This window comes from Sarcophilus harrisii, chromosome 1, assembly GCF_902635505.1.
Source record: "Sarcophilus harrisii chromosome 1, mSarHar1.11, whole genome shotgun sequence".
Classification (NCBI taxonomy): domain Eukaryota; kingdom Metazoa; phylum Chordata; class Mammalia; order Dasyuromorphia; family Dasyuridae; genus Sarcophilus; species Sarcophilus harrisii.
The window spans coordinates 480879327-480906985 of NC_045426.1; the positions used below are offsets into that span (position 1 = coordinate 480879327).

The 27659-nt window shown below is 33.0% G+C and overlaps 1 protein-coding gene across 2 annotated transcripts in view; it reads left to right on the forward strand.

The window, feature by feature from the left end:
- TRAPPC8 (trafficking protein particle complex 8) overlaps positions 1–27659 on the forward strand; it is a 121688-nt gene that overhangs the window by 25341 nt on the left and 68688 nt on the right. For both annotated transcript variants that reach the window (XM_031946480.1, XM_031946481.1), the window contains 9 exons: positions 4921–5010; positions 7964–8138; positions 8913–9066; positions 10772–10865; positions 11499–11755; positions 18760–18875; positions 24726–24876; positions 25809–25909; positions 27528–27633. In XM_031946480.1, the coding sequence (XP_031802340.1) occupies positions 4921–5010; positions 7964–8138; positions 8913–9066; positions 10772–10865; positions 11499–11755; positions 18760–18875; positions 24726–24876; positions 25809–25909; positions 27528–27633 (1244 nt within the window). The remainder of the gene's footprint in view (positions 1–4920; positions 5011–7963; positions 8139–8912; positions 9067–10771; positions 10866–11498; positions 11756–18759; positions 18876–24725; positions 24877–25808; positions 25910–27527; positions 27634–27659) is intronic.

Below are 27659 nucleotides of genomic sequence, written 5' to 3' on the forward strand. Positions count from 1 at the left end.
ATTTTGCTGGACAGAAAGAGTCAGACTTTGAAATAGTGTACTGTTAGTCTGTGAAGGAAATCAAAAATGCAGGTGTGCATAAATATAGGGATTGGGAATTCAATGTAATGGTTTTAGTCATCTCCCAGAGTTCTTTCTCTGGGCGTAGCTGGTTCAGTTCATTACTGCTCCATTGGAAATGATTTGGTTGATCTCGTTGCTGAGGGTGGCCAGGTTCATCAGAACTGGTCATCATATAGTATTGTTGTTGAAGTATATAATGATCTCCTGGTCCTGCTCATTTCACTCAGCATCAGTTCGTGTAAGTCTCTCCAGGCCTTTCTGAAATCATCCTGTTGGTCATTTCTTACAGAACAATAATATTCCATAATATTCATATACCACAATTTATTCAGCCATTCTCCAACTGATGGACATCCATTCAGTTTCCAGTTTCTAGCCACTACAAAAAGAGCTGCCACAAACATTCGTGCACATACAGGTCCCTTTCCCTTCTTTATAATCTCTTTGGGATATAAGCCCAGTAATAACACTGCTGGATCAAAGGGTATGCTGCTGGTCATTTCTTACCGAACAATAATATTCCATAATATTCATATACCACAATTTATTCAGCCATTCTCCAATTGATGGGCATCTACTCAGTTTCTAGTTTCTGGCCACTACAAAGAGACTTGCCACAAACATTCATGCACATACAGGTCCCTTTCCCTTCTTTAAGATTTCTTTGGGATATAAGCCCAATAGAAACACTGCTGAATCAAAGGGTATGCACAGTTTGATAACTTTTTGAGCATAGTTCCAAATTAAGAGCTCATCTATTCTTAGAAGGGACCTTTTCTCACCTCACTTCCTCAAAGAAAGGAGGAATTTGACTTATTATATCTTTTTTTTTTTTTTTTTTTTTTAAATAACTTTTTATTGACAGAACCCATGCCAGGGTAATTTTTTACAACATTATTCCTTGTACTCACTTCTGTTCTGATTTTTCCCCTCCCTCCCTCCCTCCACCCCCTCCCCTAGATGGCAAGCAGTCCTATACATGTTAAATAGGTTACAGTAGATCTTGGACACAATATATATGTGCAGAACCGAAGAGTTCTCTTATTGCTCAGGGAGAATTGGATTTAGAAGGTATAAATAACCCGGGAAGAAGAACAAAAATGCAAGCAGTTTACATTCATTTCCTAGTGTTCTTTCTTTGGGTGTAGCTGCTTCTGTCCATCCTTGATCAATTGAAACTAAGTTAGATCTTCTCTTTGTCGAAGAAATCCACTTCCATAAGAATACATCCTCATACAGTATCATTGTTGAGGTAAATAATGATCTCCTGGTTCTGCTCATTTCACTCAGCATCAGTTCATGTAAATCTAGCCAATCCTCTCTGTATTCATCCTACTGGTCGTTTCTTACAGAACAATAATATTCCATAACATTCATATATCACAATTTACTCAACCATTCTCCAGTTGATGGGCATCCATTCATTTTCCAGCTTCTAGCCACTACAAACAGGGCTGCCACAAACATTTTGGCACATACAGGTCCCTTTCCCTTCTTTAGTATCTCTTTGGGGTATAAGCCCAGTAGAAACACTGCTGGATCAAAGGGTATGCATAGTTTGATAACTTTTTGAGCATAGTTCCAAATTAAGAGCTTACCTTTTCTTGGAAGGGACCTTTTTTCACCTCATTTCCTCAAAGAAAGGAGGAATTTGACTTATTATGTCTTCTTTGGAGCCAAACTTGATCTTTATTATTTTATATTGTTCAGTTTCAAATATTCTGTTATTGTTCAGTATTTTGCAAATATAGTTTGTAATACCTAGTGGATTTTTTTTAGGTAATATAAATAATAATAGTTGTTTACAATTAGTTGCATAACACCTTAGTTTACAAAGCATTTTACATGCAGCATCCTATTTGATTTCTTTATTACATATCCTTACACACACACACACACACACACACACACACACACACACATATATTTATATTTACAGCTGTACTTCAAAAAACTGATTCCAAAGTAATAAGAATCATAACATCTTAATTTGACAGGGAACTTTAGAGATGATCATATCCAACACCTTTCCCCCCACCCTCATCCTTGGCCTTTTAAATAGATGAGGCCAGAGAGATTGAGGTATGTGTTCAAATACGGTTTACCTTTGAAATCTGAAGGGAAAAGTAAAATTCCTTAGACTTGGTTGATTTTAGAATACTTATTTCATCTTTGCATGTCTTATTGTTGAACTAGTATTCTAAAGTTTTAGTACTAAATTGAGTTTGTTTGGTTGGAGCCAGTTTATAAAAATCCTTTAAAGTAGATAAAAAAAAAAACCATAGAATTGAATTACTGAATATTTTGTCATACAAGTAAAAATAGTGCTTAGTAGTAAATTAAATATTATATTATGAGCTTCAGTTTTAGATTTGCAGAAAAATAGAATTTCGTCGAAGATTCTAAAGCTATACATTATTGCAAGGTAGTAGAAGGATTTACAAATCTTAATTGTTATGATGAGAACAATTTTCTTAATATTGTTAGATATAAACTATATGGTTTCCCTTTAGTTTACTTCTTGAACTTAGCTTTTTCCTTGATATGCTCAAGACTGGTTAATGTTATTGGCGGGAAAATGCTACATTAATTGCTATTTAATTTTGGTAGGATTTATAATTGAAAAGAAGTAGTTTGCTTCCTGGTGCAAATCTGCAATTTTTGATAAAGGAGAGTTCAATTCCTTCATACATTTTACTGTATTATTATTAGTAGTAAAATTCTAATATGAATTTAAAAGGATCTGCTTCTATATCTGCATAGAAGCAGGTAGCTTTTAAATTCATATTAGAATTTTAAAGCAAATATTGGAATTTGAAATGTTTTACATTACTTCTTTTGGGTTCAAAGTTGCGAAATATAATTGTATACATATGCTATATCATGTATGAGAAGTTTCTGGTATTCAAAATAGAGAGACTTTTATAAGCTGACAGTTTAGAAAATACATAATTTTTTTTTGTACTTTTTTTGCTAATCAAATATATGGTTAATTTTGGGGCTTAAATTATATTATCAGTAAAATAAGATATATTCTTTACATTATTGGCCTTTGACAAAAATTTCTGGAAAAATTTTAGGTTAGCTGCAGTGGGAATATACTTATTTAAATGAAGTTAAGTAGTCTATAATAGGACTAAGTAAAGAATTTGAACTCTCCATTTTTCATTTAGAATCATCATTGCTCCATGGATCCTTGCCTAAGCTTCTAGTTCTTTTTAACCATAAATATTTAGAATCCGATGAGCTGAATTTAATGACATTTTCAAATATCTTAATTATTCACTTCAACCAGCATAATTGACTATTTCTTTCCCATTAACTTTCTATGGTTGCTATATGCCTAGAAATAAAATGAAGAAACTGAATGCATTAGATCATTTTGAGCTATACTAAAAGGAGATAAGGTGGGAAGGAAAAATAATAAAAAAATAAAAGTAAATTAACCCTTTCTTCTTTGTCTGATGTATTCAACCAGTTTTTGTTTAATTTTTATTGCCCTTTTTTTACTTCATTACTGGGAATACTAACTTTAAATGTGTACATGTTATGGACTTAAACTAATTTCTTAGGTTTATGTGCTATAAATATGTTGGTTGAAGGAAAAATTGCTGTCATAATTACCATTCTGCCATCTACTTTGCTATTTTTATTATTATCTTTTAAAAATAAATTGAAGATGCTTATTTTTTTTCTGCTTTGTGATAATATGCTATTGCTTAACTGTGCATAATTCTTTATAATTTACCAAAGATTTCCTCATCTGTTACTTCACATAAGTCTCGTAACAACTTTGTGAAGTAGTGTCAATATTCCCATTTTACAGATGAAGAAACAAGGTCAGAGAAGAAAGTGACTTGTTCAAGGTTATACAATTTATAAATGGTCAAATTTAGGTCTTTTGACTCCAAGGCCATTGTTTATTATTTTTATTAGCAATTTTTCACAGAGAATAATGGGTTTTATATGCACAAAAGGGAAATTAGGGGAATTTAACCTAGTTTTAGTATTTTTGGTTATATTGCTCCTTCTTTTTGATAGCATATGTTTCCTAGATTTCTCTTGCTATTCTACCCACTCTTTTGCGAGAGTATCTATACTTTATTTCTTATTAAGATATATTATTATTCAGCTTTTTTTACATAGTATTTTTTAAGTTGTAAGAGGATATTCAACATGTTATCACTGAGAAAAATTTGTTCAGTGTATTATTAGATAATTCCAAATTCAGTTTTAGTGAATGTTTTATATTGTTTATAAGAAAACCATGACTTTTTTGTAGTTATGAGAACAAATTCAAATGAAAAAAAATAGTAGTCAATGTGCTTAATAATTCAGTGAGTTAATTTGATATGATTAAGTACATATGTCCATAACAGCAAATATATTTCTTACTAATATATGATCTGTTGTAGTATAATTCATTTTGAGATATATATTTACCTGTAATTCTGTTCAATAGAGGTTATTTACTAAAATACTATAAGATTATTGTTAATAAAAGTCTCATTTATAATTTAGAACCATGGCATGGTACTCTCTTTTAAATGTGTAGTACCTTTTTTTCTTATAGCTAAAATGTAGTGTTCTCTTATGTATTTACCACAGGCAAGTTGAAAGAAATAAGAATTTATATAGGTTTCACACAGCTTAATTACAGTTTTAATTTCTTAAGGCATGCCTTTTTTTTTCTTTTAAGAAATTATTTTTTGGGGGAGGGAAGGAAACAATTATTTCCTTATTCTTTTCTGAAGGTTGAATTTTCATGTCTTCTTTAAACCTTTTACATTTATTAGTTTTAATTTAAATGTTGCCTTATGGAGAATTTTACCTTTGTAAATATTTTCTCAATTTCAGCTACTACTCCATGGTTTGAATCTTATCGAGAAAGTTTTCTTCAGTCCATGCCAGCATCAGATCATGAATTTCTAAACCACTATTTGGCATGTATCCTTTAAATTTAAGAATACATATTGTTAGTTTTGAAAGCATTTTTATGCAGAAAAATTATGGAAATTGAATGAAAATGATATATGGAATGGCAGAAATTTATCTTCTTTGATGATTATTTCAAGTGTCATTGTGTCGTTGCCACACTTGTCTAGGTAGCTATTTAGCAAAGAGAAAACAAAAAGCACCTGTTAAATGTTTACTATATGCTAGGCATTATGCTAAGTGCTGGGGATACAAAGAAGGGCAAAAAAGCGAAACCAGCCCCTGTTTTGGAGGTTCTGGTAGAAAACATGCAAGTAATTAAAGATATACAGGAGAAATTGGAAATAATTTTAAGGGAGAGAGTACTAATAGCATTAAGGGATGGGAGGGTGCAAAAGAGAAGTAAGAAAATTGCCAATTCTCAAGGAGCTCGAGTTCTAAATGGGGGGCATATATTTAAATAACAGGTATGTATCTAAAATACCATAGAAAATAGATGGAAAATAATCTCAGAGAGGAAGGCATTATCAGTAAGAAAGGCCTCTTGCAAAAGGTGGAATTTGAGACTTAAAGGAAGCCAAGAAACTGAGGTGAGGAGATAAAGTATACTAGGCACAGGAATAGCCAATGCAAAGGCACAAAATCAGAAAAGGGGGGGGGGTGTCTTCTGTGAGCATTAGCAAATAGATTATCATAATTTTGTGATAGAGTGTGGGGAGAATAGAGAATAAAGAATAGAGAAGTAAAAAGCTCAGGTTTTGAAGAGAGCTTTAGATGCCAATCCTGAGGAGTTTATAGTTGTTTCTCAGAGAGATTCATTGGAGTTTAGTAAGGAGTAACATGGTCTGATTTTTGCTTTAGGAAAATCAGTTTGACAGTTGAGTAAAAGATGAATTGGAGCGAGGGGAGACTTGAGACAAGGAGACAAATTAGAAGGTTCTACAGTAGTCCAAATGATATATATTGAGGGTCTTACCTAGGGTGGTGGCTGTATAAGAAAAGGGAACTTATATGAAAGATGGATATGAGAGGAAAGCAAAGACAAGATTGGCAATGCATTTATTTATGTGAAGTGAGAGAGAGAGGAAGCATGACAAAGATTAGGACACTGGACAACTAGGATGATGATCATACCCTTGACTGAAATAGGGATATTAAGGGGAAAATATTTGGAGGAGGGGGGAAAGATAAGTTATTTTTTTTATATTTTGATTTTGAAATACCTATGGGACAATCACTTTGAGATGGCTGAAAGACATCTGATGATGTAGGGGCTATAACTAAGGAGCAAGACTGGGCCTCACTATATAGATCTTGGGATCATCAATATAGAAAGGAGAACTGAATAAACTTAAAGGATATGATGAGATTACCAAGGGCCAGATAATGTAGATGAGAAAAAAAAAAAAGTGAACCCAAGATAATCTTGGGGGAATACTCATGTTTACTGAGCATAATTTGAATGAAGATCTTCCAAAGAAGACTGAGAAAGCATTGTCTTGAAAACCTAGAGTGTAGTAGTGATATATATTGTGTCATAGGTTGCAGAGAGGTCAAGAAAGGTAAGGATCGAAAAAAGATCATTAGATTTGGTAATTAAGAGATTTTTGTTAATATGGAGAGAGCAGGTTCATTTGAATGTTGAAATTGAAAGTCAAAATTACAGAAGGTTTAGGAAATAGTAAGAAGAGGTGGAAACATCTACTATAATAGATGACTTTCTTAAAGTATCTAACTGAGAAGCAGAAAAGAGTTACAGTATAAGAGTTTGGTGGGGATAATTGGGTCAAGAAAAGGTATTTTAAAGATGAAGGAAGTATGAGCATGTTTGTAGGCAGCAAGGAAGGAGCCAAGAGATTGATAATGAGAATGATAAAGGCAATTTGCTGCAAAAGACAATAGGGCATAGGATGAAGAAGACATTAAGATGTGTTGCCTTGAGCACAAGGTAAAAGGCTACCACTTCGTGTGAGATGGGTTCAAAAGGAAATAGGTGAGTTCTCTGAATGACATGAGATGAGGCAGAAGGGAGAAGAGGCAACCATTGGCAAACGGTCCTCATTTTTCAATGAAGTATGTGGTAAGGTCTCAGCCTACTGAGAGTGTCATAAAAGCCTTAAGGTTTAAGACACAACGGTTGAAAATAGCTGTTTTGGAGAATGAGATAATGAATTGGTTAGAGAAGACTTGGAAGTCAAAAGGGTTAAGGAAAAAGTTGTCCATTCACCTCTTCAAATTAGTTTTCAGAAAGAAGAAACATAAACTCATAATAGTAATTGCCTTCTTGTTTTCTTATGATCCTAATACTTTAAAAATTAGGGATCCAAGAGAAATTATCCTTAGAATTAATCTCATGTTCTAGAGGAAGTTGTTTCATCCCCATGAGTATGTTTATACTAAATTTAATGACAATATATATGCATTTATGTAGATTTATTTGTCTCTATAGACATACATCTATAGAGGTAGATATCTGTAAATTTAGATCTGGATAGATATCTATATATCAGTACATTGAAAGGTAAGATTAGATTAAGTTCTGATGAATGATTTTTTATTGTTTATACAATATATTGTTTATATTGTGTATTTTTTTTTTTTTTATATAGTTTTCTGTCTGTTTGCCTATCTTTCTATCCCTCTGTCTAGGTACAAATTTTGAAGTTGGTGTGTGTGGCCTTTGAGTTTTCTCATGTGAGTAATAGGATCAGTGTCCCAGCTTGAAAGTAATGGACTGCTACTTGGAAAAAATCCCTTAACATTAAAACAAATTTACTTGGAATATACTTTGGGTATAAGGAAGTTAAAGTTTGATTATTAGCTTTCATGCAGTAAAAGAATAAATAGTTATAATAAATGTCTTTGATCTCACTATGTTTATAGTTATATAAGGTTTGAACTTAATACAATAAAACACTTGCGTATCATTATGCGTTGTGATAGTTCCCTTAATGTATTTTACAAGGTATGTTAGTAGCATCTTCTAGTGAACCTGAACCTGTGGAACAGTTTTTGAAATTGTCACAAGAGCAGCATCGAATTCAGCATAGCAGTGACTATTCCTACCCCAAATGGTTTATACCAAATACACTCAAGTATTACGTCTTGTTGCATGATGTAAGTGCAGGAGATGAACAAAGGTAGGCTTCTTGTTATGTTAGTTAAAATGTTGATCTGAATCTGTTGATTTAAGAAAGAAAATTTTTTGATATCTTGAGTCTGTTAATAATCACAACTTTTTACTCTTTTGCTCTGGTGTTCTTCTAAATTTCAATACATTGGCCAACTGAAATCATCCAAACCAGCCTCTTGTTTTACTGTTAATTAACATCTATTAGATTGTATAGATAGTTTATTTTTGAAGAAACGTTTTTATTTATTTGTTGGTCAGTTACAGTAAAAAACAATTTTAGATCTTTTTATCTAATAGAATGGAATATTTATTTAATAAATTTGAGGTAGTCCATCATGCCATTCATTAAAGACTTTGCAACTGGAAAGAGGATATGTTAACATAATTCCCTCTGCGCTTTCACTTTCTTCTTTTCCTTTTTCTCCTTTCAAACTTTTTGAAAGGAATAGTAGTAATAAACATAACTGTAACAGATGCTAACCTGATATATTCTACTAGTTTAGAGTCTCACAAGATCTTCAAATTCAGACAAGTTTTTAGTCAAACTAGTTTGAGTTTTTTTTTTTTTTCTTTTTTTTTTAAATTTAATAGCCTTTTATTTACAGGACATATGCATGGGTTCGTTTGAGTTTTAATTGTGCATTGTTATTAGCGATATTAAATTTTTGGTCTGTCAGAAAGTTTATTTTTCTGGATTTGTTTTAAAGACATGAATAATCTCTTAACATTGCATAAAGAATTCCATTTGATACATCTTTTTTTTCCGTTTTTAAAATTTCAGAGCTGATTCAATTTATGAGGAAATGAAGCAGAGATATGGAACTCAGGGTTGCTATTTGCTTAAAATTAATTCTCGAACATCAAATCGATCATCAGATGAACAGATACCAGATCCTTGGAGTCAGTATCTTCAGAAAAATAGTATTCAAAACCAGGTATATGTAAAAATAAGCAAATAAAGTACAAATTCAAATTCTCCAAATCTATTTATGATGGCTTTAGAATGACTTTTTTTCTCACATACTGTAGGACTGACTGTAACTATAATGGTACTACAGTTTTATTTTTTGGAATGTCACTAATTAAACCGAGTCATGAGCAAACTAGCATTAGAACAAATAGTTTGAGTTTATTTTAACCGTTATTGACAAATCCTTCCTTATATGGCTATGCTTTTTTCTAGATAAGAAAAATGAATTAGCTGATCAAGTAATTGAAAAATTATTTGCACAATTGAATTTGTGTTGTCTTTTAGGAGTGTAGAAGATAGAATTTATATTTTATAAATTTATTCTATGAATGTCTGTAGAAAACTTGATTAGTCACCTATTCTTGGTATTAGTAGTCCCTTTCTCTGACAAATTCATCCATCATTCTGATACCTTTTCTACCTTATGTTATTTAGATGTGTGGAATTTTCTTCCTGACTTATAACTTCTTTATTCCTTGTAAGAACTTCTTCATTTTTGTTTCCTACTCTCTTCCTTGTACTCACATAGTAAAAGAGCCATTTTGGTAGGAAAACACTGAGGTGGGGCAAATTCTTCCCTAATTTGTAAGATTTACATTTCATTTTAGAATTTACCGATTAATGTGTTGTTTTTGGTGTGTTAATTGTTTTGGTATTCTGACTGAAACTTCCCTAATAGGAAAAGCTTCTTTTAAGGAAGTAAAAGATATTTTGATTTACTATATAGAATAAACTCATTAATGTTTTGGGTAGTGTTTTGCTTTTTTTAATATACTAAATATGACCTAAAAATCTCAGTTGTAAAGAATTTGCATTTTATTTCCTCTGGGTTTCTAAGATGACTGTTAATGATTAATCTATACATTTCTTTTTATGTACAAATTTATCCATACATAGTGACTTTTTACTTACATAGAAATCATCACAGAGCTGATATTTCATTAAACTTAAGAAATTGTTCCAGCTCTTGATTGCTAATCTTTCTTACATGGTGCTAAATGCAAAGACATTGCAATAAGAAATTAACCAGTTGGATGTGAGAGAATTTAAAACTTAAAAAAAAAATCAACTAAATAGTTCCCTTCAAGGCTACATTTATATAGCAATGCAAGAGACTTTGAAAGTATTTGAGGTGGGACAGAAGATAAGCTGGCCAGACTGGAGAATTATGGCAGATAGTACTCTAGTAAGGATTAGCTAATATTCACACAAACACATTGAATGCTGATGTACATCTTGTGTGAAATGCCCAGATGTATTTAATTGTCAGAATAGATACCACTATAATCTTTTAAAATACATCCGTCTTAATCAAACACATGTATTTCAGTTTTCTGAGATACACTTTACTATGCCTAATTAGCTGTTTGACTGTTCTTTTTCTCAAACATCCTACTCTTTTATAGATATGTGAATAAGCATCTTTAAATTTAAGGAATGCATATATATTCAATGAATAAATGTACAGATGAAATGAATGTCATTTGAAACAATTAGTATAGCTGAATGGCAATGTAAATAGGTAAGTGATGGTTAGGAAGTAAATATTATCTTTTTAGAAAGTATACTTGTCAGATAGAATCAGCAAAGCAATCCTATTGTGATATTGGGTTTGGTGATTTTGCATTATTATCTAAATGTAGTTTCTAATCCATTTTTTCTTTTAATAGGAATCATATGAAGATGGTCCTTACACTATAGCTTCAAATAAAAATGCCGATAATAGTATGCTTTCGTTGGATGGATTAGATAATGAAGTCAAAGGTCTTTATTTTTTTTTAATTAAAAAAATTTTTTTTTCCCAATTTTTCACTATGAAAAAGTTTGTTAAATTGCTAAAATAGATCAACTTTTATACCCAAAGATGATTCCATTTTGACATGTTAATTTTTTTTTTGGAAACTTGAGTTAAATTGATTATATTTGTTTCATGTAAAAAATAATTCTTTTAAAATAGTTATATAAATGAATTTTTTAATTTTTCAGAAAGTAGTAAGGGTATTAAGAGTAACTTGCAACTTTATATTTTTAATAATTTAAGAATTTCACTATTTTATATTTAATATGTTTTGGTAAGAAATTCATCGTAATAGCTGCTTTTATACTTGATTTTTGACCTTTTAAAAATATTCTAATTTTTCCCTAAATAGATTTCAGTTTTCTTTAGATTTCTTAATTAAGATAAATTTTTTTGAGTCCTACTGCATGAAGTAAGAATTAATTTTTAGTTTTGCTCACAAAGTTTGGGATTTTAGGGGCATAAATCTTGATATCTAGATTTTACCCATTAAGGTTAATTGCAAGCATAAATTTGATAATTACAGTTTTCTGTCTAATCAGTACTATAATTTTCTATTACATAATGTTAACAAAAGAAAACCTCCATTTTTTAAATAGATGGTTTACCAAATAACTTCAAAGCTCACCCACTTCAATTGGACCAATCCAGTGACCCTGCCAGCAACTTTGATGGAACTGATCACATAAAATCTGCTGTGTCATTACATGAAACAAAAAAAATGAACACAGGAATACTTCATGGTGCATGTTTAACCCTCACTGATCATGATCGAATTAGACAGTTCATACAAGAATTCACATTTCGAGGTCTTTTGCCACATGTAGAGAAAACAATTCGGCAACTAAATGATCAGGTAAAATTTCAGTAAATGATAAAAAATGAAAAAAAATGTTCTAATTTGCTCTTTGTCAAAGAGGTAGTATGGTATAATGGAATGAAGTCTGTAGTTAGGAGACTTGGGTTCTAGTTGTAGCTCTGGCACTTAACAGCCATGTGAACATAGTTAAGTCATTTAAACTTTAAAATTTCACTTTCATCATCAGTTGAAAAAAGATCTATAATAATCTTTTTTACTGAATACCTGAATACTAAGTAAACTATTAAAGCACTACAGAAAGATAACTTGCACTTAAAAGACAGCTTAATGTTCTTTTAAAGTTAGTTCTACCTTAGTCTTTGTTAATAGTATATTAATATACTTGAAATAAGCCCACAAATATATGTGAATAAATATTCATGACATTTACATAAAATATTGTGGAAAGGTCTGAAATTGGTGAGGTCTTATTTGTTTTTAAACTTTAAATTTCGTTATTGTCAGAAAAGTCTTTTCACATACAGATAATTCTTTGTGAAAATCCACATTATGCAAATTCAACCTTATTTAAAGAATTCTGAAAGAAATTTGCATACCTCTGTTAATTTTATAGTACTGTGGATACTTTATTACTAACCTTTACTTTTCATTTCCTAATTCTGTTTATTGTCTTGGTACAATATTTAATGTCTACATTTTAGTACATTTTATAATATAAAATGATATTATTTTGTGTATGCCTTTGTTATCCAGGGGCAAATTTGTATTACATAGAAATCACTAATATAGAGATATGTGGAATGGTCTACTTAAAGTGAGAATTGTTTGTAATTATATACCCAAAGACAGTCTCCATGCATATGGAAGAGATAAAATCCTCAAAGGCACATGAATTTTTATGTATAATTGGACATACTTCCACTAAACAGATTATATTTTGAAATTTAGAAGTTTTCAAATTATAACAAACTTAACCTTCCATGTTAATGAGTATTGTTCTTTTTTTGGGGAGGATTATTATATCATTTTGAAAAATGTTAAATCTTTCCAACATACTATTCAGTCATGAAACTATTATTTTAAAATTATCTTTGGTATTTAACATTTGATCATTGCTCTGGTAGGCTTTTTGAATTTTAGAATTCTGTTCATAACATCAAATATATAAGTAATTTATATTTATGAGTATTAAGTTATGAGCATAACTGCATACTTATTATCGTTACAAACAGATTTCCTAAATTTGCTGTTTGAAAAATCTGATCAAAAATCAAATACCGGGAATACTTACTGTTGGCTCTTTTAGAACTTAATTTAATTAACTGAGATTTTGGGAGAAGAAAACTCATCAGATATGAGGTTTTTAATGGAGTATGAGCTGAATATGAGTTGTCAATATGACATGGTAACCAAAAAAAGATATTAATATTTTATTTTCCCTTGAGAGGGATAGAATCCAGAATGAAGTAAGATATTAACTCACTTTACTAGTAAGGGAGGGTACTACACATGATGAAGAGGCTAAAACCTATACTAGATAAATATGGGATGGGAGTGGGGAGAGAAAGAAAGCAATATACAGATGTCATCTTCAAGTATCTAGTTGTGTAAGGAGGATTAGATTTCAGTTTTGTGTTAAAAATCCAGATTAAGGTTATCAGGAAGGTTTAAAATGGAACAGAAACCTATGTAAGTAATCTGTCTATTCAAAGATAGAAGCCTGAATGAGTACTAATCAGGTATGTTATAAACATGATATGTCAGGTTGGATTCTGTCCTCTGAAAGATCTCTTTTAGGCCTCAGATTTTGTTACAGTGTGGAAAAGATTGTCTACCTTTCATTAAACCTTTACTTATAAAATTTTATTAGCTTGAAGAAGTTCCGGTGTAAAAATTCCATTTACAGGTGCAAATTAGCATCATGTCTATAATCTATAGTATTAGACAAATGTTTAGGCTTTAGAAAAGTTAGGTGACCTCATAGTCATATTGCTAACTTAGAGGCAAAACTTGAATCTGTGTCTTCTGACTCTGCAGTGGGCCTCTCTATGTACTATGCACTCTATTGCTTTTAATTATTTAAATAAGACAGCTTTTAATACTGAGCTGCTTGACTTGTCGCTATTCTTCAAGCACCCTGTAACTATTCACTGAGTGACTGTCAGATGACATCTGACTGATAAATGCTTTCATTAGTCATTTTTATTTTTATTTTATTTATTTATTTTTTTTACAGAGATAGTTTTCAACATTCACCCTTGTAAAACCTTGTGTTCCAGATTTCTCTTCATCTCTCCCCACTTCCTCTCCTAATCAGCAAGTAATCCAATATAGATTAAATATTTGCAATTTGGGGCAGTTAGGTGGCACAGTGGATAGAGTACCAGCCCTGAATTCAGGAGGACCTGAGTTCAAATCTGGCTTCAGACACTTAACATTGCCTTTCTGTGTGACCCTGGGCAAGTCACTTAACCCCAATTGCCTCAGCCAAAAAAAAAAAAAAAGCAATTCTCCTAAACATTTTTCCACATAAAGTGGAATCATACCCAGTCATTTTTCAAGCCAATATTTTTTACTAGTCACCCACTTGGACCTCCCCGTGCTCTCCACCTTGTAGGTCTAGAATGATAATCAAATTATTTCTTTAATTTCTCCTAAAAAACATGTCAGGCTACTCTTTCCTCTTTTGTAATTCCATGGTGCGTGCTTGTAATTTTTCAAACCAGAATACTGTTATTCTATATATGTATTGTCTTCTCTGTTCTTTGAGTTCAGTGAGGGCATGGGCTGTATTCTTCAGCACTTAGCACAATGCTTAACACATAGTAAGTTCTTAATAAATGTTTTTTTCTTTCATTCATTTACATGATATACACAAAATGAATAAGAGGTAATTTTTGGAGAGAGGAAATAAGAGGTGAGAGGTATTAGAAAAGGCTTCATGTAGAGCAAACTTTTTAAATAAGGGGCCAGTTCACTGTCCCTCAGAGTGTTGGAGGGCCAGACTATAGTAAAAATAAAAACTTTGTTTTGTGGGCCTTTAAATAAAGAAACTTCATAGCCCTGGGTGAGGGGCATAATCGTCCTCAGCTGCCATATCTGGCCCGCGTGCCGTAGTTTGAGGACCCCTGATGTAGAACATAGTGCTTGAGCTGAGTTTTGAAAAATTCTGAGAAAGTCTAGATAGAAGGCAGGAAGGCTGTTGGTACAGTCATTGTTATGGAAGATAGAGTGTTGTGAATGAGAAACAAGAGGCCAGTATGGTCCATAAAGTAGATGGAGGGGATAATATCTTAAGAGGCATTATTAGAAGGGACCAGGTTATAAAGAACTTTAAATGGCATAAGAGTTTATATTTGATTCCAGAAGTAAAGTCACTGGAGTTTATTGGGAGAGAGATGTAATATAGTCAGACTGTGCTTTTAGGCAAACCACTTTGGCAGCTGTGTGGAGGATGAACTAGAATGTGGAGAGACTTGACACAAGGAGACTTGCTTAGGTGTCTGTGGCAGTAGTCCAAGTAATAAGGACCTGAACCCTAGGGTAGGGCCTGTGTGGATGAACATAAAGGTAAGATGTCGTGGAGATAGAACAAGATTTAACAATTGGTTGGATTGATAAGAGTAAATGAGAATGAGGAGTTGAGGATGGTAAACAAGTTGTGAACCTGGGTAAACAACTAGAAGAATAGGAAAGTTATAAGGTGTGTTTAGGAGGAAAGTTAATGAGTTCTGTTTTGGACATGTGTTTCAGGTTCTGTGGGACATCCATTTTAAAATGTTTAAAACACATTTGTTGGTGAGGAGCTCAGAAGACAGTACAGGTGGATAAATGGATCTGGGAGTCATTTTTATAGTTTACTTTTTTCTGTTTAATTTAATTTATTTATTTAATATTTTTCTTCAATTACATTCAAAATAAAGAAAAATTAAAATCCTCAAGAAAAATTAAATTAAAAAAAAAGAGAAAAATGCTTCAATCTGTATTCAGATAATAATTTCCTTCTCTGGGTATAGACAGAATATTTCATCATAAGTCCTTCAGAATAGTCCTGGATGATTGTATTACTGAGAATAGCAAAGTCATTCATAGCTGGTTATTGCAGAACATTGCTATTACTTTGTATATAGCACATTTCACTTAGCTTGATGAGTGCATGAAGGACTTTTCAGATTTTTTTTTTTTCCTGAGAGCATCCCACTCATCATCCATAGAATAGTAATATTCCATCATAAATATGCATTACAGTTTATTGAGCCATTCCCCAATTGATAGGCATCCCTTCAATTTCTAATTTTTTTGCCCTGAGAAGAGAGTTGCTATAAATATTTTTTGTACAAATAGGTCATTTTCCTTTTTTTTTTTTTTTTAAATTTCTTTTGGTATTCATGCTAAATAGTGGTGGTATTAGGTCAAAGGATATAAATGAATTTATAGCTCTTTAGGCACAGATAATATCTTGATTTTTTTGTCATTTGGAGCATGTCTCTTATTTTTTATAAATTTGACTCATTTTCCTCTGTGTTGAAAAATGAAGCCTTATCAAAGAAACTTGCTTCAAAATTCATTTTACAGTTACTATTGCTAACTGTATTCGCCTCCCTCCCATTTATTTTTTTTTCTTCTTTCACCCTATCCCTCCTCAAAAGTGTTTTGGTACTGATCACTTCCTTCCCTGATATGTCTTCTCTTTTACCATCCTTCTTCCCCTTCTCATATCTCATTCCCCTCCTATTTTTCTGCAGGATGAAATAGATTTTTATACCCTTATTGAGTATGTATATTATTTCCTCTTTGAACCAGTTCTAATGAGGGTAAAGCTCAGTTTTGCTGGGTAAGTAATTCTTGGTTGCAATCCCAGTTCCTTTGCTCTCCAGAATGCCATATTCCAAGCCTTCTGGTTCTTTAATATAGAAGCTGCTAAATTTTGTGTTAATCCTGACTGTGGCTCCACTATACATAGTATGAATTGTTTCTTTCTGAGTACTTGGCAATATTTTCTCCTTGTCCTGGGAGTTCCAGAATTGGCTATCATATTCCTGGGAATTTTCATTTTGGGATCTCTTTCAGAAGGTAATCAGTGGATTCTTTCAATTTCTATTTTACCTTCTGGTTCCAGGATATCAGGACAGTTTTTTTTTTTTTTTATCATTTCTTGGAAAAATGATGCCCAAGCTCTTTTTTTGATCATGGCTTTCAGGTAGACCAATGATTTTAAAATTCTTTCTCCTGGATCTGTTTTTCTAGTGAGATATTTCACACTTTTTTCTTTTTTTGGTTTTGCTTTATTGGATCTTGATATCTCATGAAGTCATTAGTTTCCATTTGCTCAATTCTATTTTTTAGAGAATTATTTTCCTCAGGGGGTTTTTGTATGTTCTTTCTCAATTTGCCAATTTTGTTTTTTAAGGCATTCTTCTCATTAACTTTTTGTATTTCCTTTTGCACCTCTCTCAATTCTTTCTCAAAATTTTCCTCTGTCTCTCTTCCTTGATTTTCAAAGTCCTTTTTGAGCTCTTCCATGGCCTGAGTACAATTCATATTTTTTTTTTGGAGGCTTTGATATAGGAGCTTTGATTTTATTATTATGTGTTCCTTGTCCCCTAATAACTTTCAGTGGTCAGAAACTTTTTTTGTTTTCCTTGACTTTTAACTTTTTGATAAGGTAGGTTTCTAGGGTGGAGGGTACATTGTTCCAAGCTTCAGGTATGTTGTGCAGCTGTTTTTAGAGATCTTTCTAGGAACCTGACCATAAGCCCTCTTTTCTGCCCTGGAGCTGTTAAAATGACCTTGTACTATATCTGTAAGGTCTAGTGTGTGATCTCTGCTTTGCTCAGGCTGTGAGTGGGGCTGCGCTGGAACAGCCTGCCTTGTATTACACAACAGACTCACTCCTCCTCTGTCTGATCTTCCTCTCCACTGATCTTCTGAGTCCTTGATGTTCCTGGGCTAAGGTCCAGAAGCTTCTAACCCTACTGCTGATTCAGAGGTTCTGCTTTGGTGTTGCTGTTGCTGGGCTGGGACTGCACTGGCACAGCTTGTGCTGGGATAGTGTGCTAGGTTCCCACCCTGGTTCTACAATCCTTTTCTGCTGAATTTCTAGGTTCTCTTTGGTGTCTCTGTGCTGAGAGATCTGGAAACCATCAGTACTACTGCTGATTGAGAGTTTGGGCTGGGGCTGGCTTGGGCTAGGGTGAGACAGGGCCCAGGGCTGCCTTGTTGCCTGCACTGGGACTTGAAGGCTGAACTCCCCACCCTGGTATCACAGAGTTTATCTGCTGACCTAAATTGCTTTCAGCAGGAAGATGTTCTACTCAGTCTTTTTGACTGTTTTGATGTTGTGAAATTTGCTTAGAGACATTATTTAAAGGAATTTGGAGCAATTTGGGGGGAGAGGCAAGTTTCTGCCTTCACCCCACTATTTTGGCTTGGGTTCCAGTTTTAAGAGTCATTTGATAAAGTTCCATTTAATTGGAGAAATATTGGGCTAGACAGTAGGTATTGGTTGAAATGTTGAGGATTTTTAGTTTTTATTTTTTAGCAGAGAAGAAACAGCTGCAAGCATTTGAAATAGCATTTTTTAATTTACTTTTTTGTAAAAGCATTAATGTGAAACTTGGAAAAGTGGTTCCTAGGAGTGAGTGAGATGAAAGATGTGTTTGAGATTCAGGAAAATTAGTATTTAGAGCTATTTAAAGTAAAATCAGCTGCCTTGATATGGGTTTCCCCTCATCGGAAGATCTTCAGAGAGAATCTGATAGACCATTTCTTCAGTATGTTGTAGAGTTGATTTTCTTTCATGTGTAGATTAGCTCCTGAGTTTTCTTCATACTCTAATTCTGGGAATAGGATTTTATTGCACAAAAGTAATGTTCTTAGTATTTTTTTCTCAGCACATTTATACTTCTGCATATTTTTCCTGCAAATGCTATGCTACTAATTGAATACTTAATAACTAATATATTAGATTTCTTAAATGTACAGGAAAAAAATTCTGGTTTTATTCTCAGATTTATCCATGTTTAAATTTTCCTTTCTAGCTGATATCAAGAAAAGGTTTGAGTCGATCATTATTTTCTGCAACTAAAAAATGGTTCAGTGGCAGTAAAGTTCCAGAAAAGAGCATCAGTGAGCTAAAGAATACATCTGGGTTGCTGTGAGTAAAATTTCAGTCTCTTATTGAATGAGTATGTATAAGTTAATTGTCTTTTAAAAAATCCTAAAATTTTGTAAACAGATTTAAAGTATTTCATTAACAATTAGCAACATGAATATTTAAAGAAATGGTATATTTCAGAAAGCTTTTCAGTACATAAATATCTAAAAATAGTTAGCTATGTGATCTTAGGTAATTTGCATGCCATATTTGTTCCCATATTTGCTCCCCCCAATTTGATTTGTATGAAATACTATGTTTCATAATAATTTTTCTGTATGTGGATATGTATGTGTGCGTGTGTGCACATGCATGTGTGTGTAATTTGATTTTAAAAAGATCTCATTATAGTCAGGCAGTAAATATTTATTAAATACCTACTATGTATCAAGCACTGTGCTATGCACTGGGGATACAAGAAAAGGCAAAATACAATCCTTTCTGTCAAGCAGCTCACAATGTAATAGGGATGGTGATGGATTGAGAGTGAGCATTTTTGTCCAGATCACCCAGGCCATACCTCTTCCAGAAAACATGTCGGACTGAATTCTGAATGGGAAGGCTAAGGAATGTCACAGTGAGTCATTTCTCCGGCCCAGAGCAGCTTAGGAAGGCAGCAAGTTGTGTAGACAAACTGGGGGTGGGAGCTGCCCAGGAGTGCAACATGATATAAGCATAGGTAGGATCTAGAGCATTTCAAACTAGGGAACTGAGATAGAACAGTGTAACAGGAAGCACTGGAGCAAAAAGTGTTCCAGGGGGATTTCTCACTAGGGACAAGAAAAATTAATATCTGGCATTTTTGCCACCTGTTCAGCAGTTCTGTATCACAGATATAGGGTGCAGAGGAGCAGCCTCAGCTAGTTGTAGGGTCCTAGGTGAGTACCAGCACAATATAAATTCCAGAAACTTTTTTTTTTTTTAAATAATAGCTTTTTATTTTTGAAATACATGGAAAGATAGTTTTCAGCATTCACTCTTGCAAAATCTTGTGTTCCAAAATTTTCTCTCTCCCTTCCTCCCCACCTTCTTCCTTAGACAGCAAGTGATCCAATATGTTAAACATGTGAGATTCTTCTATACATATTTCCATATTTATCATACTGCACAAGAAAAATCAGATCAAGAAGGAAAAAAATGAGGGGAAAAAAAAGGTGAAAATACTATGTTATGATCCCCATTCAGTCCCCACAATCCTCTTTCAAGATGTAGATAGTTCTCTCCATCACAAGTCTATTGGAATTGACTTGCAAATTCCAGAAACTTAATCATGTGTATCCAAGCCCAGGAGCAGAATGGCAAATCAATTTTAACCTTTAGCCTAGCACTAAGTCCATAGTGGAAAAGTAAGATGGGAAAGAAGAAGAAAGGAGAGCCAGTGATTCAGTTGCTGTGAACTTGCAAAACCTCTCAGCAGGCTAACAATGGCTGAATTCAGCAGTAATGTACCAACAGTCCCAAATCTATATTAGGAACTTTGAAAGCACTGGACATTTTAAAACTCTCAGCACACTGTGAAAACAACAGAAGCTTGGGCTAGACCTCTGTCTCAGAAGTGAGCAAAATCCAACATTAACAAAGTACAAAGTCAAGAAATAGTGTGGAAGAACGAGTATACTTAAAAAGCAACTGATTATAAAGAGCTACAGTGGTGATAGGGAAACTCAAGCAAACAGAAGAGGGTAGTGACTTAAAAACACCTCTACAAGCAAACTCAAAAGAAAAATGCCAATTGAACATAAGCACAACAAGAATTATCAGAAGAGTTAAAGAGACATTTAAAAAAAGAACAAATAATTATTTTAGAAACTGTATAAGAATTGTATAGGGAAAAATGGGAAAAGAAATAGGAAGTATATAATAGTTATGAAAAAAGAACTAGCAAATAGCTGGGTTTTTAAAAAGTACAAAGACTTACTGAAGAAAATAACTCATTAAAAACTAATGTAAACCAGATCGAGCTAGTGACTCCATAAGACATCAAGAAATAATAAAACAAAGCTAAAAGACTGAACAAAATAGAAGAAAATATGAAATATCTGATTGGAAGAACAATTAATTTGTAAAGTATATCAAAGAGATTTAAGAAACATTGGTTTCCTTAAAAGCTGTGAGTAAAACAGGTGCTTAGCTATCATATTTCAAGAAATTGTAAAAGCAGACTGCCTGAATATCTTAAAACAAGAAAGCAAAGTAAAAATTGAAAGAATCCACTGATCACCATCTGTGAAAGATACCCCAAAATGGAAATTCCCAGGATTATTTTAGCCAAAATCCAAAACTCCCATGTTAAGGAATAAATAATAGAAGCAGCCAGAAAAAAGAATTCAAGGGTCATGGACCAATACACATTAATAACTATCACTAGAAAAAGAATGGAGGATTTGGAATGTCATATTCTAGAAGCCAAAAGATTAAGGATTGCAAATGAAAAGTAACAAATCTAGAAAAACTGCATATATTCTTACGATGGGAAAAATAGACATTTGAGAAATTGAGGACTTTGAAATAATGTACTAGGAGAGACAACAAATAAATAATTATACAGATAAGCTATATATGTATATAGGATAAAAAGGAAGTAATTAACAAAGGGAAGGCATTAGAATTAAGAGGGTTTGGGAAAGATTTCCTGTTAAAAGATAAAATTTTAGTTTGAACTTAAAGGAAATATGTGGACCTGAAAAAGGAGAGCATTCCAGGCATGGGGGCTGTCAGAAAAAATGCTCTGAAATGAAAAATGGAGTGTATTGTTCATGGAACATCAAGAAGGTCACCATAATTGAATTTAAGATTATGTGGTAGGGAATAAGATTTATCAATATTTGGAAGTTAGATGACTAGATAATGCCACTAAAACTATTTAGTATTTGATCCTGGATGTGATAGGGAGCCATTAGAGCTTATTTAATAGGAAATGACATAGCTTAACTTGTACTTTAGGAGAATCACTTTGGTGCCTTAATGAAGAATACATTGGAATGAGGAGAGATTTGAGGCAAGCTAGTCCACAAATTGTAACAGCTAAGGCATGAAGTGATGGGAGCCTGTCTTAGCGTGATGGCAGTTCATAGCAAAAGGAACATATTCAAGAATTTGCAAAAGTTAAATCCAGAGGGGGTGGGGCAGAGAAAGAAAGAGGGAAGGAAGGAGGAAGGGTAGAGTCCAAGATGACTTCTACATTGTGAGCTTGAGAGACTGGGAGAATAACATTTACCCCCCTTTTCCTCCACCCTCTCCTTCCCAGGTAATAGGGAATGTAGAAAGACAGGATTTAGAGGACCAGATCAAGAGTTCAGTTTTGAATATTTAAGTTGTTTACTGAAATTCCAGTTTGAAGTGTCTGAAAGACAATGGAGATGCAAGATTGGAAGAAAGCAGAAATGCTACAGCAGAATAGGTAGATTTGCAAATTATCAGTATAGAAATGAATGGTAATTAAATCTGTGGGAGCTGATGAGATCACCGAGTGAAATGTAAGAGAGGGGAAAGAGAAGAGAGCTATGAACAGAACTCTTTGGGGCTTCTATGGTAAGAGGGTAGGGTACAGAGGAGTATCTGGCGATGAGACTGAGAAGGAATTGCTTGATAGAGAAGAATAAAATCAGGAGACAGTGGTGTTCAGGAAATGTAGAGAGAAGAGAATATCAAGGAGATCAACAGTTTCAGAAGTTGTAGAGATGTTAAGGACAACGAAAATTGAGAAAAGTCCATTACCAATTAAGAGATCATTGGTAACTTTGGAGAGATCCATTATAGTGGAATGATAAAGCTGGAAACTGGATTATAAAGGGTTAAGAATAGCCATGAGAAGAAAGAAAATGGAGGTGCTTATGGTAGACATCCTTTTCAAGAAGAAAAAGGTAGGCCACCTTTTCAAAGGTAGAAGAGATATTGGATTACTGTTGGATAAAAGATCAAGTGAGGGTTTTTCAAGAGCCATGGGAGTATTAGAAGGTGGTAGGAAATGAATCAATAGAAAAATTTTTTAAAAATGATAGAATGGGGGTGATAGGGAGCAGTCTGTAAGAACAAATGGAATGGAATAGGATTTTTTGTGCAGTTGAAGGGTTAGTCTTTGTAAGGAGTAAGGCCACTATATGTGAGAGAATGGTAAAGCTAGAGATAGTAGCAGCAGGGATCTATATGGTAGGAGATAAAGAAAAGGGGATAAGAGGGAACTCACAGTAAATGATCCTCAATTTTTTTTCCCCTCTAAAATAGGAGGCAAGGAGCTCAGCTGAGAGAGTAGGGCAAAGTGGAGACTTTGAGAGAGAAATGAAAACGTGTGAGAGGGCTTCTGTGGAGAGTGGGATAGGGAATTAATAAAGGAGGGTTACTTTGTAGTATGGAGGACACAGTTTAACTTGTACAACATAAATTTGTTGTAGATCCAGAACAGTTGTGCAATTTTTTTCACTTTGGTTCAGCAGCTATATATAGGAGCTAAGGCAGAGGATTGTGGAATTGAGCCATGAGGCTTGGGCATGGTGTGATTTGTCAGTATGATAAGAGGGCTAGGAACTGAAGAAGACAGTGTAGAGTTGAACTGGTTTTTCACCGAATCAGGATGGGTAAAGAATAGAGTGTGGCAAGTGCAGGAGAGATGACCTGGAAGAGAACTGAAGAGTGACTGAAGTAGAAGTGATGGCTATAGATGAAGAGTAGATTTTGGTAAAGGGTAGGCAGATAGAGAGATGAAAAGTCAGGAGATTATAGTTAGCTAAAAGGATTTTAGAGTTCTTGAACATGGAATTGATACATTTGTGACTTGGTAAGAAGGATATGATCATCTTTATGTGTAACTGACGTCAGTTGCAGGAATAAGTCATTGGAAGTGAGTAGCTTAAAGAACTGAATGGTCAGGGTGTTTGAGGGAGAGCCAGTGAATATGTTGAAGTTCTCAAGTTTGAACCAAGGAATTGAACAGAAGAGAAAAAATTGTGACCCAGTTACTGAAGTTATTGAGAAGAAAAAAGAATGTCCTAGAGGTCTATAGACAATAACTATCAGGATTGATTAGGTAGTAGAACGGAATTACATGGAACTCAAAGGAGGAAAGGATCCTGGGTGATAAAGGTAAGGAGAAAACATTTTAAAGTAATCTACTGAAACAGAAGTTTAGAATCACTGGAATGTATAGGCTATGACTTAGTACGTGATACTCCTCTTCCCACAAGGAACTGGAAATTGGGTTGTATACAAGAATAGCTTGAGATGGAAGGCACAGAATCAAATTTATTTTTTTCTTGGTAGGATCCCATATTGGAGTAGTGTCATGACTTTCCATAGTCTGAGAGTACAACTGCCTCTTTTTATAGATGACAAAAACTAAAGTACTTCAAGCACTAGGATGCTATTATTCTATAGTAAAATTTCTTAAAACTGATTTTTAAAACCTGGAAATTGTTTGATATTTTTATGCTTACTGTGAAAGTTTTTTGATTTAATATAAAGTGTATATTAGTAATACATTTCAGTTTTATCAATTCAACTTATTTATATAAAAATATAATCCCTTCTGGCTTTTCTCTGCAGTGTTTAAGATTATATAAAACTTGAATGTTCCTGAATTAAGCCAAGATTCCCAGATGCTCATAATTTGGCCACAGAGAAAATTCTCATGCTGTGGAGGAATTCCCATTGTGGGGCTATATACTAATTAAATATGGAAGCAACCTTCTGTTTCTAACTGTCTTGGAGAAATGAAACTATCTTTTTGGTGGTGGGTGCCTTGTGACAGGAAGCATTTTAATCAGAGTGATTCATATCAACATTTTGTGATGGTTTGTATTTTGAAGGGGAAAATGTAAATGGAAATATTTTTTTTTTTTTAATATATATTTGCAGATATCCACCAGAAGCACCAGAACTACAAATCAGGAAAATGGCTGACTTGTGTTTTTTAGTGCAACATTATGACTTGGCATACAGTTGCTATCATACTGCGAAAAAGGATTTTCTGAATGATCAAGCAATGTTATATGCAGCTGGTGCTTTGGTTGGTATAGAACAATGATAAAATTTATGATCCCTAGATCATTTAAATTAAAAGCTTTGGCTATGAAGTATAACTTTAAGGGCAGCAAAAGAAAATTCCTTAGGATTATATAAGCATTAGTTAAGTGGCTTCTTTAATTTTTGCCCATTAGCCTGACATGGTGGAGCATGTCTGTAGTTCTTGCTACTTGGGATGCTTAAGCTGGTGGATCACTTAAACTCCGGTGTTTTCACCTTCAGTAGGAATAAAGCTAATCAGGCATTATTTCTAAGACTGACACAGATAGGTTGAATGAAGCTCTAGGGTTAAGGGTGAGGGACGGGGGATTGGGTGGGTGATTGGGTGGGTGATTGCTACGCTTTCAGCATGAGTGAGAGATAGGGAGGACCAGTCTCTTTTTAAAAAAAGATGTAATTGAACTTTATGGACTTAAAGTTATCCAATGATAATTTGTAGTTAGGTGTTATATTTATAAATTTAAAGTGGGTCAATATATTAGATTTGATTTCCTTAAGTTTTTTGTTTATTTATCAAATGATACCTGTTATTAATTTTAATGCTTAGTTGCTGAGTGCAAATAGAATCTTGTAATTTCTAAACCAGTACTTTTTCTGTTGTACCTTAATTTGAATGCTATTTACTTTCAACCCCTGTAGGAAATATTTCAAACATTTAATGTTTGAAAAATGAGATGATTCCTTTTGCATTATATGCAAAATATATTTGTTTTTTAAAGAATCATTAAAGGACTTGAATTTCTTGATATGCTTTTTTAAAAAGTTTGGTTACATTAAATTTCAATGAAGTAGAAGTTTGTGTAATTCCATAGGTAATCTTTGTCTAATCCACTTGAAGTATTTAAAGCTTCTGATTTAGTAAATAACATGGTATTTCTTCTGAAATAGTATAAATCATATTTTATTTCACTTCAGGAAATGGCAGCAGTGTCAGCTTTTCTTCAGCCTGGAGCACCCAGGCCTTACCCTGCTCATTACATGGATACAGCAATTCAGACATACAGGGATATATGCAAGTAAGTAATTTTGAAATTTCTTCTATACATTTTTGGATAATGATTGCTTTCTATAAAGTTGCTGGATTGAAGTATCTAATTGTTTTTTCATACCTGGAAGGCCTGAGGTGTAGTTCTCTATCTCAGATCACCAGAATGAAATTAGTTGAGTCAGACTTCTCACTAGTTTTAGATTTTTAAATGAGGTAAAATTTACCTACCTAAGAAAATGATGGTATTTTAAAGAATTTACAATATTATAGTCAAATGAATGCTAAAATTCATGAAAATAAGCTCTTTCACTAATCTCCATTAGAATTCTACTTTTGAGTGATTTCAAGATACAGTAGGTATTAAGAAATAATAAACTATACTTATTAAGAATTATTTAATATAAAGTAGTGAAGTTTTTATAATTTTAAAATCATAGGATTCTTTCATGGTACTATTATAAAATTTTTGATGAAAATAAAAGAAAAATTTTTACTGCTCTTTTCATATAATAAAATTTTATGATAGTGAATCAGTACCATCAACACAAACTGTTCTATAGATAAAGTAAAGCTATTTCCTTATATTTTGTGTTTGAATATTTCATCAAGTTGTTTTTTTCATATATCAGTACTGAGGGGTAGTGTGGCACAGTTGATAGAAAGCTCTCTTTAGACTCTGAAAGACTTGGATTCAAATGCTGCCTCTAATATATTATCTGTACTCTCCGGGCAATTCACTTTACCTTTTAGTACTATCAGTAGTTCTTTTAGGCTACAAGTTTCGAGAAGATGCCAATCTGCATTGGTAAAAACATTTCCTCATTTAAGTAGGTTTTCCTTATACTAATGAAATCGTATATGCAGTCCTGAGCCAATATTTTCTACAATAAATAATCCTATATAATATATTTGGTAATTTTAATTATGTAGTAATTCCACAAAATCTGATGACATACTGGTAACATAAACAGTCCTTATTTCCTACTTTACTATCAGTTAACTAAGGAGCATTTCACTTTTAATGCCCTCTTTTCTAAGTTTACTTCAAAGTCCTAAACATACCTGTCAGGGGGAAAAAATCATTCTTTTGAAATATTTAGTCAAAATCAAACATACTACTTCTTTCAAAAGTTTTTATTTTTTTTTAAATTGCAGCTTTTTATTTTCAAAACATGCATGAATAATTTTTCAACATTGATTCTTGCAAACCTTGTGTTCCAAATTTTTCCCTCCCTTCTCTTTCTCCTCCATTAGATGGCAACTAATCCAATATATGTTAAACAAAGCACACTTTTTAGATAAAGAAAAAGAAAAGTAAATGCATACTGATGATGCCAGCTTTCCTATTTACAACGATTTTTATTTCTTAATTAACTATTTACTTAGCTATTTGGACTTACCCATCATATGTATATTGAAAGTATGATTTTTGTCGCTAACCCTACAAGATCTTTTAACAGCAAAACATTTGCTTTCTCTGTGCAGCTCTTTCTGATGTAATTTTTACTTATCTATTCTATAGGAAAGAGAAGGACATTAATGCCTATTAGAAAATGAAAATTTAAAGTTAAGTTAAATTTATTTTGTTGTAATTTGATGTATGATTTCCAAGAAATTTTTGTAATATTTCTTAATTTCTTCCTTAGGAATATGGTGTTAGCAGAAAGATGTGTATTGCTTAGTGCTGAAATATTAAAGAGCCAAAGCAAATATTCAGAAGCTGCTGCTCTTCTGATTCGGTTGACCAGTGAGGTATTGACCCTTTGACTTCTACTTGT